Source organism: Misgurnus anguillicaudatus, chromosome 25 (genome assembly GCF_027580225.2).
Source record: "Misgurnus anguillicaudatus chromosome 25, ASM2758022v2, whole genome shotgun sequence".
Taxonomy (NCBI): Eukaryota; Metazoa; Chordata; class Actinopteri; order Cypriniformes; family Cobitidae; genus Misgurnus; species Misgurnus anguillicaudatus.
In genome coordinates, this window is record NC_073361.2 from 18128925 (window position 1) to 18144301 (window position 15377).

The following is a 15377-nucleotide window of genomic DNA, read 5'->3' on the forward strand; positions in this document are numbered from 1 at the left end:
CTTACTGTAAATTAACATACAGTAAAAATACTGTATACAATTTTACAGTACTATTTAAAGTACCGTATACCGTTTTACAGTACTATTTAAAATACTGTATACCGTTTTACAGTACTATTTAAAATACTGTATACAAATTTACAGTACTATTTAAAATACTGTATACATTTTACAGTATTGTTTAACATGCTGTAACTGTATTTACAGTATTTTATATTTTCTACTGTAAAATATACAATAATTTTATACTACAATGTATATATTACAATGTGTATTTTACCGTAAAATTTCCTGTGATTCATTTTCCCATTTCTATTTACTACAAAACTGCACAAAATTTAAATGGAGGTGTTAAAACAGCTCTAAGTAAATAACAAAAATAAGCAATGACAACATGTTTTTAAAATTTCTTTTAGTTTTTCAAATACATGAAATCAGATTTTCATATTTTTTGCACACTGAACTTTCAGCTTGCATCACAAACTGTTTTTCTTAAACCTGCAATAACATTTACTCATAGATATCATATTACAGAATTTTAAATCAAGTCATGAACTAACTCAGTCATAATAACAATGTTCAAATACAAAATACTTTCCTGAGTAAAATACAAAACATTTACACACACATATCACAGCATCAATTCATGAACAATACATTCAAATGCAGTCATAAGCAATGTCAAAAACTTATACATTCAAAATATTATTCTGAGTAAATTGTAATTTCTTGCAGCAACAGCTTTTTCAAAGCCAATGTAACATTTACTCACTGTTTCATTTCACAGTATTATCAAATAATACTAGTACAAATTCAGTTATAACTATAGACGGTTTCAGCAGTAACATCATAAACAAGCGGCTGTCGCGGTCCGCATGAACTTCCGATAAACTCCGCTAAGAATAAAAAACAACAAAGTTCTTTAAACGCATTTTATTTATATAACAAGCAAAAAAACAACACATAGATTAGCTCGGAAACCAAAACATTTGTTATTTTCAACGAGGCTTTTGTTCAAGAGATCAGTTTAGCAACTAGTCAGACCATTAAAAAAGCGAAACCGGAAGTAAGGATCGGATCCAGACGTGTGTCATGTGCGTCCGATGAAACCGTCTATAAGAATAATTTTAAAAAAAACGTAACAAAACCTCTCCTGCATAGACTTATTTTGCTTTTAGAAGCAACAGTAGTAACATGTATACACTGGAGTTTCATATTACAATATTATAAATCAGTGCATGGACAAATTAACTAAAAGAAACCTTTAAGAAAAAAAAGAACTTCACAAACCTCTGGTGAGTTGAGTAGAATGTATTTGCTTTAGTTGCTTAATAGTTTTGCTTAATTCATAAAGTCCTTAATAAAGGTGGATATATACATGATGGTTCAGGCCAGAGTTCTTCCTTTGCACCATCTTCCCACTTCTTTTGCTCACCTGGAACTTAGAGGAGCACTTGCTGTTGTCGGGGCTGATCCTCACAATAAATCTTTACATAAAAAAAAAGAATTAATTAGATAATTTGATGTGTAAGAGAGGGACACTCCACTTTTTTTTTAAATAGTGCCATTCCTAAACGTTGCTATACGATAATATCCTCATATTGCTCAGGCCCACTGTAATTACCACAAAGGACCAGCAGTTGCTAATAGATGACAAGACTTTGCCACTTCCTGAAATCTAAAATCATATATAAAAGCCCTTATGTCCTTCCTAACCTGTATGCACTTTCTTTAGTGGAAAACAAAAGAAGATATTTTGAAGAATGATTGTTACCAAACAGCTTTGTTTATGGAAGTCAACAAACCAATGAAAGTCAAGGAACTAAACATGTTTGGTAAACAACATTTTTCAAAATATCTTCTTTTGTGTTCCTCTGAAGAAAGAGCATAAAGGTTAGGAGGAAGGACATAAAAGTAAGTAAATGATGAGTCTTTCTTCAATATTTACCAAATGTTATAGCATACCGAAAGATGTACTTACCTCTGAATAAACTCCAAAGTAGTGGCTGCTTGCACATGGTACTCGATGTTGAGCACGTAGTAGCAACCAAAGTGAACAGCAAATGCTGAAGAAATGGTAGGTCAATCGCAGGAAATCGGACTTAGCCTTCAATCGGCAGCATCCATTTTTTGTTTTGTAGATCTGGATCCTCTGAAAATAATTAATTAATAATAGCGTTTGTTATTTGATTTTGGTGTAAGTAACAACATTTAGATGTTAGAGCTTTTCTCAATAATTTGAAATCTATCATTTTAAAGTGATAGTTCATATGTCCCCAAAATTCTGTCATCATTTACTTACCCTTGTATTGTTCTAAGCCTGTATGAGTTGATTCTGTTGTATTTATTAGTACACAAAAGAAGACATGTTAATAATTGATGGTAAGCACAGTTGATGGTACACTCTAAAAAAAACAAACGGTGCTATATAGAACCAAAACTGTTGATTTGAATCGTAACCATAGAAGAACTGTTTTTAGTGCCATATAGCACCGGTGAAGCACCTGTGAAGCACCTGTATAGAACCATATAGGGGCCATATAGAACCACTATAGCACCACATTTGGTTCTACATAGCACTATATGGTTCTACACAGGTGCTTCACCGGTGCTATATGGCACTAAAAACGGTTCTTCTATGATTACGAGCAAAGAACCACTTTTGGTGCTATATAGCACCGTTTGTTTTTAGAGTGTACCCACTGACTTCCATAGTAAGAAAAACAAATACTGTGGAGGTCAAGGGGTATTGTCAACTATTAGATTACCATCATTTATCAAAATATTATCTTCGCTCAAGAAATTTAACTCATGCAGGTTAAGAACAACACAAGAATAAGGAAATGAGTACAGAACACAATTTTGGGGTGGGGGCCTACCTAAAAAGGCCAATCATCATTTCATTACTCTTGATATTCAAAACTCAAGAAGAATGCTAAAATTTAAGCATAATGCTTAACATTAACAAATCATTAAAGGGATAGTTCGGCCAAAAAATGATATTAATCCCATGACTTACTTACCCCCAAGCTGTCCGAGATGCATATGTTCATCGTTTTTCAGACAAACACATTTTCAGATATTTTAGAAAATGTTTTAGAGCTTTCAGTTAATTAAATGTGAAGTTACGGGGTCCACGTCCTTCAAGTCCAAAAAATGTGCGTCCATCCTTCACAAAATATATCCAAGTGGCTCCAGGATGATAAACAAAGGTCTTCTGAGGGTACTTTGTGTGGTGCTGTTGTAGAAATATCCATATTTAAAACTTTATTAACAAAAATAACTACCTTCCAGTAGCGCCACCATCTTAGACTCCTCTGTATTCAGGAGAGAGTATTAGCGTAGTGTACGCACTTAGTGACGTATGACAATTTCGGAGGGCGGGGGCACAGAGCAGCAGCAGAGAAACCTCCGTAAGTTGCGTAAAGCTCTGATCTTGAATGCGGACCCGACTAAGATGGCGGCGCTACCGGAAGGTAGTTATTTTTGTTAATAAAATAGATACTTCTACAACAACACCGCATAGATTACCCTCAGAAGACCTTTGTTTATCATCCTTGAGCCGTTTGGATTATTTTGTGAAGGATGGACGCACTTTTTTTGCACTTGAAGGACGTGGATGTAACTTCACATTTAATTAACTGAAAGATCTAAAATTTTTTCTGGAATGTCTGAGGATGTGTTTGTCTGGAGACCGATGGACGTGTGCATCTCGGACGGCTTGGGGGTGAGTGAATTATGGGATTAATATCATTTTTTGGCCCAACTATCCCTTTAATCTTTTTAATGTTCCCAAAGTATGTGTTAAAGAATCTTACCAAGCATGATCAGCCGTGGAGTGGAAGCAAGGGAAAGCGTGGTCTCTACATCTGCCGTCGTTGTTGTGACCTGCACACGCACACACACGCACGCACACACACACACACACTTTTTGTTACTGGCAGTTATATCAATTTAATTCAACGACCCATCGTCAATTATTCCTTGTTAGATGTGCATGTTAGAGAGAAACTGAGAGACTGACTTCAAAATAGCGTTAAACACAAAAGCTCAGTTTGTCGCCTAGCATTTCAGATGAACACTCACCTGTACCAAACGCAGTCAAACAAGAAAAAGAGAACCGTTTATGTTAATATGTTGATGGTGAAATGTTCTAAAAAGAGGAAGAAAATAATTAAATATGATTATATGCACAGAAAGTTGCGTTTTCTTCAGTCTTAAACGAGTTTGTACCTCAAAGCTCTCTAACTATCTTGTTCACAACAGTGAGGTAAATTACCGTCAACTGCGTGTTGTTAAGTGTTTAAAAAAAGTGTTTCAAATTAATGAACTAAACCAAAAATATTAAATATGGTAAGAAATCACAAGAAGATTACTTACCTTTGCAGATGGTGAAATGTTCTAAAAAGGAAAAGAAATAAATATGATAACTTGCACCGAAAGTTTTGTTGAGTCTTAAAAAGAGTTTTCACCACAAAGCTCTCTCCCTATCTGTTTAGTCACAACAGTCCTAACGTGTGAGGTAAATTACCGTTAACTGCGTGTTGTTAAGTGTTTCAAATTAATTAACCAAATAAAAAATTAAATATGTTAAGAAATCACAGGATTACTCATTTTACTTACCAGCTGTTTAACTTGCAACCATTGTCCTGTGTTCTTTTTTTCTTCGGGCGGGGATATCCGTGCCTTTCTGTAAAGTGTCAGGGTTTCGCGCTCATTTTTTTACTGTATTTCGATTTACTGATGGCTGGTCATAGTGCAAAAGAGCGCACTGTACCTTGGCCATACGCACACAAAAAAATAACAGCGTGTAAGGTCCGCGTTCAGTCATGACTCTTCTCAAAAAATAATGTGACATACAAAACTATAACATTGATTCATGATAACATTAAAAACGTTTACTTTACGTGTAATAAATAACCGGATAATCTTTTGCAAGTGAGCTGCGGGTTTGTGTACAGGCACGTGATCAGCACAGACGTGATTACATCCAGGGCTGTGTCTCAATTCGTTCCCTATAGCTCCCGAGGTGGGGAATCATTATATCGCGTAGTATGCGGGTTCGGCCACTGTCAAGGACCCTCACTTTATATTGGAACACTGTTTCGGTTTCCTGTGTCGTGGCTGCTTACACGCGTTGAGAAAATTCACAGCTGGTATTCATCACTCATCAACAACCGGCAAAACCTATCTCTAATTTTTAAACACTTACATTTGTAAATTAATTGGAATATACAAAGCTTTAATGAAGATGATTATATTGTGTTTTGGTAAATAAATCAGCTCTACTTGCACTAATTTAGTTGTTTGATTGTTTTTAGGACTTTAAGTCTTCTGAATTTTACTTTACATTTTAAATCAATATTTAAATACAATAATATTACATTATTTGTATAAGATAGCTTTCTATATTGGATTGTAAGGCTTGACACTCAACATTAACTCAAAGTCCCCTTAAGGCTTAACTATGCAACAACACCAAACCTTAATCAGAGAGTAAATCCCCCAAAAAACAAATTAGCACCACCTGCCATTAAAATACAGTATTTTTAATTAACTGTAAATTTTACAGTAAACAGAAAATACAGTATTTTACTGGCACAAAGATTACATTTCCCACAATGCAACATCAAAATACAGCAACATACTGTATAACATGCCCTACGGTAAAATACAGTTCATATTACAGTAAAATACAGTGTAATTTACAGAAATCGTTAACAGTGTAATACTGATTTTGGCAGTAACTCATTTTTTTCAAAAATGGCGTTTATTGCGTTTTGGAACCAAACTCTTCATATATATATATATATATATATATATATATATATATATATATATATATATAATCTCCCAAGGTTTTTTCCTCCTAGGACTTTTTTCTCCCAGCTAAAAAGTCCGGGGTTTTTTTCCTAGGGGGTTTTTCAACCCGGGGTGTCAGCCTACATTGGCTTAATTTAGCACCCTCTTCTATATGTTACATTAGTAATACGCTCGCTCATAATGTTGATTCATAGTTGCAGCAAATTCTGTTGCTTATGCTAACTGTATTATGTTATGCTAGCTTTTCTGTGTTTTTCACTGCTTCTATTAATGTAAAGCTGCTTTAAAACAATTACCAATTGTGAAAAGCGCTATATTAAATAAAATTGAATTTATGCTCTTAAGCATATGCATCACTTTATAGCTTTTATAAAGGCATCAATCTTAGACATACTTTCTTTATGTCTCAGGCTGGGGCGGAGATTTCCACCGTGAACCCGGAGCAGTACTCGAAAAGATTCTATGAATTCATCACTACCATTCTGCCCTAGTCCGAGGCAACTGATCTCAGTCCAGTGGGATAAAGAGGGACGCCAGCAGAGGGGTGCAGAACATTCAAATACCTGCTCTGCCACGGGGGGCACCCTTACAGCAGCTACAACCACCATTCGTTTACATTTTGATTTTCAGTTATTTGTTCTTTGTTTTGTGGGACCATCAGAGTGATGAAAAAAGGACAACAGTTTTTTGGGGGGAGGGCGGGTGGGGCTTTTTACTGCTTTCTAATTGCATGTCCCTTATTCTTGTTTGTTCAATTTGTTATTTTTCCTGCCTTTTAACACGGAAGATGACAGAGAGTATGTGTGACGGTCTGTGGTTGGTTTCTGGAAATCGAGGCTCCATCGGATCCATTCTAGAACCTAAAACTGCTCAATTGGACATTCACAGAACCATTTGTCACCAGTCCCTGCCCAAACTCGCATAACTTGACCCCTGGCTGTCCATATTGCTTTATGTCCACCAAGGTCAGAGGCACCTGAAGCACTTGACACCAACTCTCTGCACAGAGACTAACCATTAACGCCCTTTGAGCCATTTACAAAAGGAGGACCTGATGCTCCCACTTGCCTTGCGTTGACAAACAGCCGTGTCCGTCTGTTTTGCATGTTCCTTCAGTGTTTTCCGAGGCAAATGCGGAGTCATTTGGAGATGGAGGCAGTCATTTTTTAATGTTTTTTTTTTTTAATTTTGCAGCGACTTGACAGGAGAGAGAATGAAGACACTGAAGCAGCATTATCAGTGGTTTCTCTTCAGTCATCAGAGAATTCTGTTACATTAGTGATTCAGTTGCCATCAGCACCTTAAACTGTTGCACTTTTTATTAGGATCACTCGGTCTGTTACGAGCTGCAACGAACGCACTATGAGGCACCGTTAAATGCAGCCTTGCAATTTCACGTGTTCTCACGCATACGCTTGTTCTCAGCAGACAAAACATAGTTTACCTCTTGCATCGTACCAGGACACACCCATTTGTGTTGTGTTTCAGTATTTCATGGAGGTTTGGGGAAGGGGTGCTTTGTAAAGTTTTTTTTTTTTTTTTGGTTTTCTTTAAATAGTGTATGTCTCGTGAGTTTTGTTCGAAATTCTTTGATTGGCAGCAAAACCGATAAAACGTATTTTTTTGCACATGATGAACGGAACCAAAATGTTGTTCACATAATCCTGTTGGTTCAGCAGTGGTATTTACAAGGGAAACATTACACCTGTTAACAGAGGCAAATGCGTTTTTGTAAAGTAGAAACAGGTCTTATAGAGATTAACATTGTTTCTAATTCAAAGAAGCCTTCTCATTTTACGTTGGTTTAGATTTCTTGCACATATTTTTACATTTTAATCCATTTAAATGCATTTTAAAGCACCACTCTGTGATTCGGTAAAAGTGTTTTGATAAATGAAGAATGTTACTGTTTTAAATAGTTTAACATGAGTACTGTCTACAAAAGAAAGGAAAAAGGATGCATGTTGCATTATTATTTTTTATGATCAATCTGGTTTAGTCCAGAGATGTATATTTCATGAATTTTTTTTTTAATTTTTCCTGTGCACAGACACCCCCACCCCAGGTCTGTTATTTTTAATATGGTCCCATATCTGCTTTATACTGTGTTTTCAATGTATACACTGTGCAAGAGTCGTGCCTTTTTACAAAATTATTTAATTCTGTCTTTTCAATTTTTTCAAGCAGAAGTGAAATGTTATTTTCTAATATTAGGGTGGTTGTTGGAAAAAAAATCATTTTTCAGTGTTTATTTTGCTTTTTATCTCATAATATGCTGTTACTTACAACAAGATGTTACTTTCTGTTCACAACAACACCACCACCACAAAAAGGTCACTATTTCTCCTTGACCGGCTAATTCTATGTGCAAGCCTTTTGGACAAGAGTGTGCATTGTGAATTTGTTGATATGAGTAGGTGTGGCTCTTGTTATAGTGTTAATTGTAAATTGTGTTCAGGCTTTCTCAGAGCATTTTATCTGGAAGTATTACCTGGCACCCATGTTACACAGCGTCTTTGGTTAGTGTTTCATTTTCTTATTAAACTAAGCGCTGCTTGTGCCCATTGAGCAGTGGTAAAAGATGATTTTTTTTATTGTGCCCTCATTGGGAAAGAAAACAAACCCTGGTCTTCTTGGATGTAGTAATATTCACATAAACATGGGCATGACAAAGAAGCTGTCACATAGCAGCAGACTTTAATAGTGTCATCATCATCATCATCAGTGCATTGCTTCTGATATATGTGTGAATTTCACTAAATGTGAAAAGTGCTAAAGTGAGACACATCTTCACGCCTTCTTGAGAGCCCTTCACCCTGTTCTTCATTTGCCAAAAGCGTTATTGCTCAATGTGTTCATTTATGGATAACTCATCACTTGGAAAGCTTTGGGAAAAAACTGTACTTTTTAGCAATTGGATTTTTATTTTCTGGAACGGATACATTTTATTTGAATATACAGGTTTACACGCTTACTGAAAGTAAATGAAACCCCTAGTTTGTGACTGTTCATGTCGTTTTCTAATCTAGATAGTGAAGGAAATAGCAGTGATTGGGGAATCTCTGGTTTAATGTGCATCACACTCACAGACGAGTCTAAAATCTGCTTTAAGAGTAACCAAAAGCAAATCCTGTCTCATGTGTTATGATGTAAACCGATATAATACACTCCATTCCATAAGCATTGCTCAAAACAATAAAGCACTTTGTCTGCAATTTACGGCGCAAAGTCTTGTCCTGTTTTGGTTTTGATTTAAATTATATTTATGCATTATATTTGTTACGCAAAGAAAGGATGGTCTGAAAATAAGGAAACGTGAATCTAAACGTTTTCTGGGAACAGTAATACTATATAATAATAATATATTTATTATAATAATAAAGCGTTTTGAAAATAGTTAATTCTGTCATGAAGCGCAAAGGCTTGCGTTGCTATCGATTAAAAAGATAAATATTTTTTGCCAACCCGTTTGGCGATTGAAAAGGTCCTCTTAAGCCTAGTATCCAACTTCAGTACTTGTAGAAATCTGAGCTGATAACATCAAGAAGCAGATAGTCAGCTGAATTGTTTCGTCAACAGGTCTAAATAAACGAAGCAAACCAAATAATTACATTTAAATCTAAATACATAGTCTTAAGTAGGCCGATTTAAAACTGCATGCATGGACACAACCAGTGAGTGTTTTGTGTATGAGGGCAGCAACTAATTTTCTTGTCTTGTTTATTGTTTGTAACAGAGAACAGAAACAAAAAAAAAAAGATAAACTAAATTAGACACTGGAAAAATTTTAATTTTTTTTGTTTATTTGCATACGGATTTCAATCTATTTTAAGTTAGGCCCTGGGTCAAAAAGTCACATAAAAGTCATTCATTTTAATATGAGTTTATTGTGATATATCTCTATAGCTCTTAAAAATTACAAACAAATTTCGCTTACGCTGCTACGCTTGCACAGGGCCCAGTTTAATAAAACATTTTTTGTGTGCTCTGTTACCCCGTTACTTTTGCGGCCTAGGCTTATTTAATCCCCCGTATATATATTTTATTTAAAAAGAGCAATAAATATGAGCGCACGTAACTCTGTGCAAAAGATTTAAGAAGTTCATTATTTTAATTACAGGAAAACAAACTAGTTTCATCTATTTAAAGTGACTATTTACAAAACGAGTGACCTTCTGATAATAACTCATAGCATAGTTCGTTTTTTTCAGATTTGTGAACATTCAGCTATTAAAACACTTTAATTTGACGGATCGTTGTTTGATATAATAATCACTAAAAGACACGTATTTTGCTTGTGCTCTGATTTTTTTACTTAAATGTTTTTGCGGGCAGATATACTAACTTTATTTGTTTGCTTGTATGTGAGAGAACGTATTAGACCATCAAAAATAATTGTATTTTGTGTAAGCTACCGTCTGATAATTGTATATGTGGATAATATCTAATGCTACTCATTTCAATATATGGTCCCATATCTGCTTTATACTGTGTTTTCAATATATACACTGTGCAAGAGTCGTGCCTTTTTACAAAATTATTCATCAAGTTAATGCGAATATTTGTGCCTTTAAAGAAAATGTTATGTGAAGCTTTTATTGTAGGGTATTCGACTTGAAATGTGTATTTGTAGGCCTATATCATTGTAAAAAAATCTGGAGATTCCTCGACAAGAGCCAGTAATGCTAAGGTGAGTAACAGGTCTACGTGGCATTAAAAGCCTTGTCAAAAAGACGTCGCATTCAGTTAATAATTATTTTTTATTGTGTTTTAATCAGTGGGTTCTCCCTCAGATAAGAGACCCGGGGAATCGTCCCATTACACTGCGCAAATTGTATATTGCAAAGTGTATATAAGACCTGTGTAGATTTAAATATCATCTTCACAAAAACATTTATATGGTGTATCTCAATCTGGATGCCCAGGTTGAACTTTCCTCTCCTTTTATGTGATTGTAGAGTCGAATCTCCTGCATTTACATTTTTTCGGGGCTATTTGGAGAACTGTTATGTTAAAAAAAAGAAATGCGACCTTTATCACAGCATGTTTCACTCAAGTTTCAGCAGAACCGCATCCAATTGCGTCTTCTGCCAGAGTCGCACATCTGATGACAAAGGTGTTACGTCTTTATCGATTGTTTGGAATGCGTCATTCCTTACATGTTATGCATTAGACAGACGCTTAAATTCAAAACGACTTGTATTAAACAGTCCATGCGTTCATTATACTGCTATTATCAGCATATGCGTTAATTTCTTGGGATTAAACCCATGACCTTTTGTGCTTTTGTCGCAATTCTCTACTGATTATGTTACAATGGCATGCATGGCAAAATAAAAGATTTGCGTATTATTCAACGAAATACCGGCATTAGTATTTACTATGTTTGCCTTAAAAAAACTAAAATATTTCCTAATGCTAATGTTAGTATGTAAAGCAGGCATTTTACATTAATTTAACACTGTGTGTCACATTACGCATTTTAATCACATTTTCAACATAGTCATATATTGTAGTAATTTATAATAATATAATGCAAACTCAGAGTTGTTTATAAACTCTACCGATGACATATGTTTCCTCGCATTAACGTGCAGCATTTCAAAATCCTAGTTTCATCATTAAAATAACATATAGGCCATTATGCTTCTGAAAATACAACCACATGTACAATCATTGTTTAATGAATAAGAGTGTTTATAGAGTGTCAAGACCACTGATCGTTATTTATTCATTCCACCTTAAATCTTTCTGTCCTCCCCTTTAAGAGAAATTTATTTAATCGTTCTCGACCGAGCGGGGGCGCCAACAGCACGCGCAATGACGCTACGATTGTGCGCCAATTTTGTTCCAACGAGCTGTCACTTATGCCTCTGTTCTTACTCAAACGTATCGAGAAATTGTCGATATTCAATCATTTGTGTCGTGTATAGCATGCGACGCATTTGTTGAAATGTTTTGGTGTGAATGTGTGAGGATTTGCTATATTTGCTCATCCATACCATTTGACGCACCATTTCTTCGTTTTTTCGGTATCGACTTATTTCCTAACGTGACCTTATAAGCTTACCTGTTTACTCAATAATAGCTGCATACGTTACTTAACACTTAGATGGAAAAGGGGATGGTGAGAATTAGACTGAACAATATTAAAGAATGCGTTTATGTATGACCTGATGTCTTACCCGAGAGAACCACAAACCTTCCCGCTCCGATATTTTCGTTCATTGCTGCTCTCGCGTATTTCAAATACAGTGTCGGGAATTATAGTGGTCCGTTTTAACATTAGCTTCCATTAAAATTATAAAAAAATCAATCGGGTAAAAACTAGCACGCCGCATTTCATGTTTTATAAAGACGAATCGATGTGTTAGGATTAATCAAGCCAAAACTCTTTCACATTTTGCGAAGGAATATTTGCCAAAAGATTCATCTGAACCAATAAATTAACCGGAATGCTGGGCTATTACACTGTAGCCGTGCGGTAAAGACTCGATTGTGTAGCCTTCATTATGTTTATCTTGTTTTGGATCATTTTAAACAAAATTAACTAGGCTGCGTTCTGCATGTAGCCTACACACCTTTACTGAAGGTTACAATGTTCAAAATATCTTAAATGCGACTGTTTAATTACTACATTTATTTAACATTGCACATATAGCCTAATGGACAGGTGACTAAAGAAAATAATGGAAAAGGGAACTCAAATTGCTTATATTTCGTAGCTTTTCGGTCTTTATAGGATTTGTTTTCGTCTTGAGCTCTTCTTTCAAATAAACTCTCAAAACAAGCTAAATCCTGTAGCACTCAACGTCATTGTTTAAATCTTATTCAGACGGATTGTTTTAACAGATCTGGTTAATTCATACTGGAGATTAGGTACATTCTGAAATGTGCGTTGAATGTGTGTTTGTGTGCTCAAACCTTAAATTGCTTTGTGTGTCTCACGCACAGCTTAATTTATCACTGACCCACAGGACATTTCTCATTAGTGTTATGAAAGGCTTATGTCATCTAGTAGGACAGTTACCTTCAGGGGAGCTTGTTGCTGTGGATCAGTGAAATGTTTTTACAAGTGTTTCTGAAATAAACGTAACTTGATAGAGGTAGGGTTAGTGACTGGTTTAAATGCAGACTAATTTACTCATGATTTCCACACGTGAATTAATAATTAGTAGTTAGAATTCACTGTGTCTTAAGACAGCTTTAAAAAAAAAACCCAATCAAACAACTGTTATTGAAATGATCAGGGGTTTATGAGCAGCACTATCCTTATGAGAACATGATGAACTAATAACGTATAGAGATCAATTAGTTTTACTATCTTCACGTATTTTCTCAAACTTCAAAACATTAAACTTGAAATTTACCATTTGCAGTGAACTTTTTTTTTACCCAACTACTTGTACAATGTTGTCGAATGTGAAAAGCCTTGTTCAAAGAGACAATGTATCTTGTAAAAATCGATTTTTATCTCTTGTTTAATTGAAATGTAGGTTCAGACAAATATGTAATTTATTCCTCGTGGATTAGGGATTTATGGTACGGGTCACAGGGTCAATACACATTTGTATGAATATTGTAAAGAAATCTGCTGTTCTTATAACAATTGCATGTAATAGTTAATGAAAACATGTGTTCAAAATAGATTAGAAAGCCCATCTGTTGAGCCAGTTAGGGTTTGTCTCACGAATATTCTGAAAATAAGACAAGCAAATCGGAGGCCCTAAACACTTTAACCAATAATTAAATACCTTCTCTTACTAATTGAGTTTTGTTGTCTTTTTCTAGGGCTATCTTCTTGTTTGGGATTGTGTAAGGTTAGCTCTGTACATAGGCCTACGCGTTCAGTGTATGCAGAAATCTAAAGAATCCATTTACCACGAGGTCGATGAAGACCTCAGTCAAAAAAGTAAACCCTTTCCGTGTTCTCCTCCTTAACTAAGCTGGTTAGTCTGATAGCTGGTTTGTAATAAGGGCTATTAATCCTAGAGATATAACACATATTTTATAGCCTGATAGCCCATTTAGTTATTTTTGGTGGGGTTTGTCTTTTCACATTATAGCTTATTTTTGCTGTCGGGAAAAGTGTAACAATGTCATAATGTGATAGCTGGGGTTGTATGAGAAATGCCTTACAATACAAATGTACCAATGCCATTTTATGACAGTGTTCTACTTACTAAAAATTTTAACTAAAATTTTAATTGAATATTCTAATAATTGAAAAACTTTATTTCAGAATGACCAATATGTAGCCTATTTTCTTTTCTTCTGAAAAAAAAAACACCAAATGCTTACTGTAATTGTTTTACAAGGTTCTAAATGTAATACATTTTTTTGCATTAAATTATGTAATTATTACAAATTATCAGTCAAATCAATGGACACTAATTTTCAGAACCGCCGTGCTTTTTAAACACCATTTTAACAACAGATTTTTACTTGTTTCATGACGGTACATCATTGAAATTAAAATCATTAGAAAGCTAGACCGCTCAATATAATGTTTCTTTTGGTTTAACACAGTGATGAGTTTTTGACGATCACGTAACATCATTATATTCCTCCAGCAAGTCCTGATGCCAGAAAGATCGAAGCTTTCGTGAGACCACTTATAAATGTTGGTTAAACCACGTGTCCACACAAGGCCAGCGGTTCATATAACACAAGGTTTTACTGAAGATTTAGAAACCTTTATGTATCATATTTACAGAAGCTACAGTTTTAGTGCTAACTTCGACCTACGTTTTTCAATAACTTCCGTCGGCAATTCGGGTAGGTTTCACTTGGGGGCCTTTACTGTCCGCAAACACAGATTAACAGTAGCCTATACTGGTAAATTAACTTATGTACAAATTAGTCGTTGTATGGCATATAAAACAGCCGACAATAACCTATTTGAAATTAATTCAGCCAATACTTCTACATTTACAGCTTGTATGTTCTTCGCAGGTTAGTCGTTCGATCGAAAAATAACGACAGGTTGAGCATAAACGTGTTAAGAGATTTGAAATATACGGAAAACACTAATGGTAGCCTGTTGAGTTCTGTGAATGATTAAGCCTGGAGTTCATTCGATGAAGTGAGGCCTCCTAGAAGTCAGGCCTGAAAATTAAGTAGCCTGTGTGTTTAGCTGCTTGTGCAAAATCCGTCTCGCTGTGCAGCGAGTTCACCATTGTCAATTACCAATTCTAATTTCTAGGATGTGTCTTTAAACCCTTCAAATGGCAAGTGTTAAATCTTGGTTTGAAACAAACACCAACTGTGCTTTATACCCGTGTATTTTATACTAACACAACATTTTCATTCAGAAGTTTGATCATGTAATTGTGCTATTTGTCAATGCATGTTTTTTTGTCAGTACGCTTTAGCCATGTGACATATCGGAATGAATTTAAGAAATCGTGTTGTTGTTATTGTAGTAGTTGCATATGCATTTATACTATATGCCACACAACTAAAAATATTGCTGTAGCGCTATATGTATTTCCATTCATTTATTGCCTTCAGTGCAGTGTCTGGTTTCTTATTGTTTGTAGATCTCTCATGTA

At 35.1% G+C, this 15377-nt stretch overlaps 1 protein-coding gene and 1 long non-coding RNA gene across 3 annotated transcripts in view; one reads left to right on the forward strand and one right to left on the reverse strand.

Annotated features, from left to right (window-relative positions):
- The window catches only part of pip4k2aa (phosphatidylinositol-5-phosphate 4-kinase, type II, alpha a), a 46575-nt gene extending 37533 nt beyond the window's left edge, over positions 1–9042 (forward strand). The window contains exon 10 of the mRNA XM_055182553.2: positions 6234–9042. Coding sequence (XP_055038528.2) covers positions 6234–6314 — 81 coding nt within the window. The 3' untranslated portion in view covers positions 6315–9042. The remainder of the gene's footprint in view (positions 1–6233) is intronic.
- LOC129455515 (uncharacterized) lies at positions 398–5041 on the reverse strand. Of its 2 annotated transcripts, XR_012368035.1 has the most exons (7): positions 4624–5041; positions 4381–4401; positions 4087–4153; positions 3819–3888; positions 1982–2152; positions 1291–1487; positions 398–1113 (listed from the first exon to the last, which is right to left on the reverse strand). It is a non-coding gene; the product is annotated as an uncharacterized lncRNA (long non-coding RNA). The 2 variants fall into 2 exon arrangements; XR_012368034.1 differs by having other exon boundaries at positions 398–1487.
- Positions 9043–15377: the final 6335 nt, after the last annotated feature.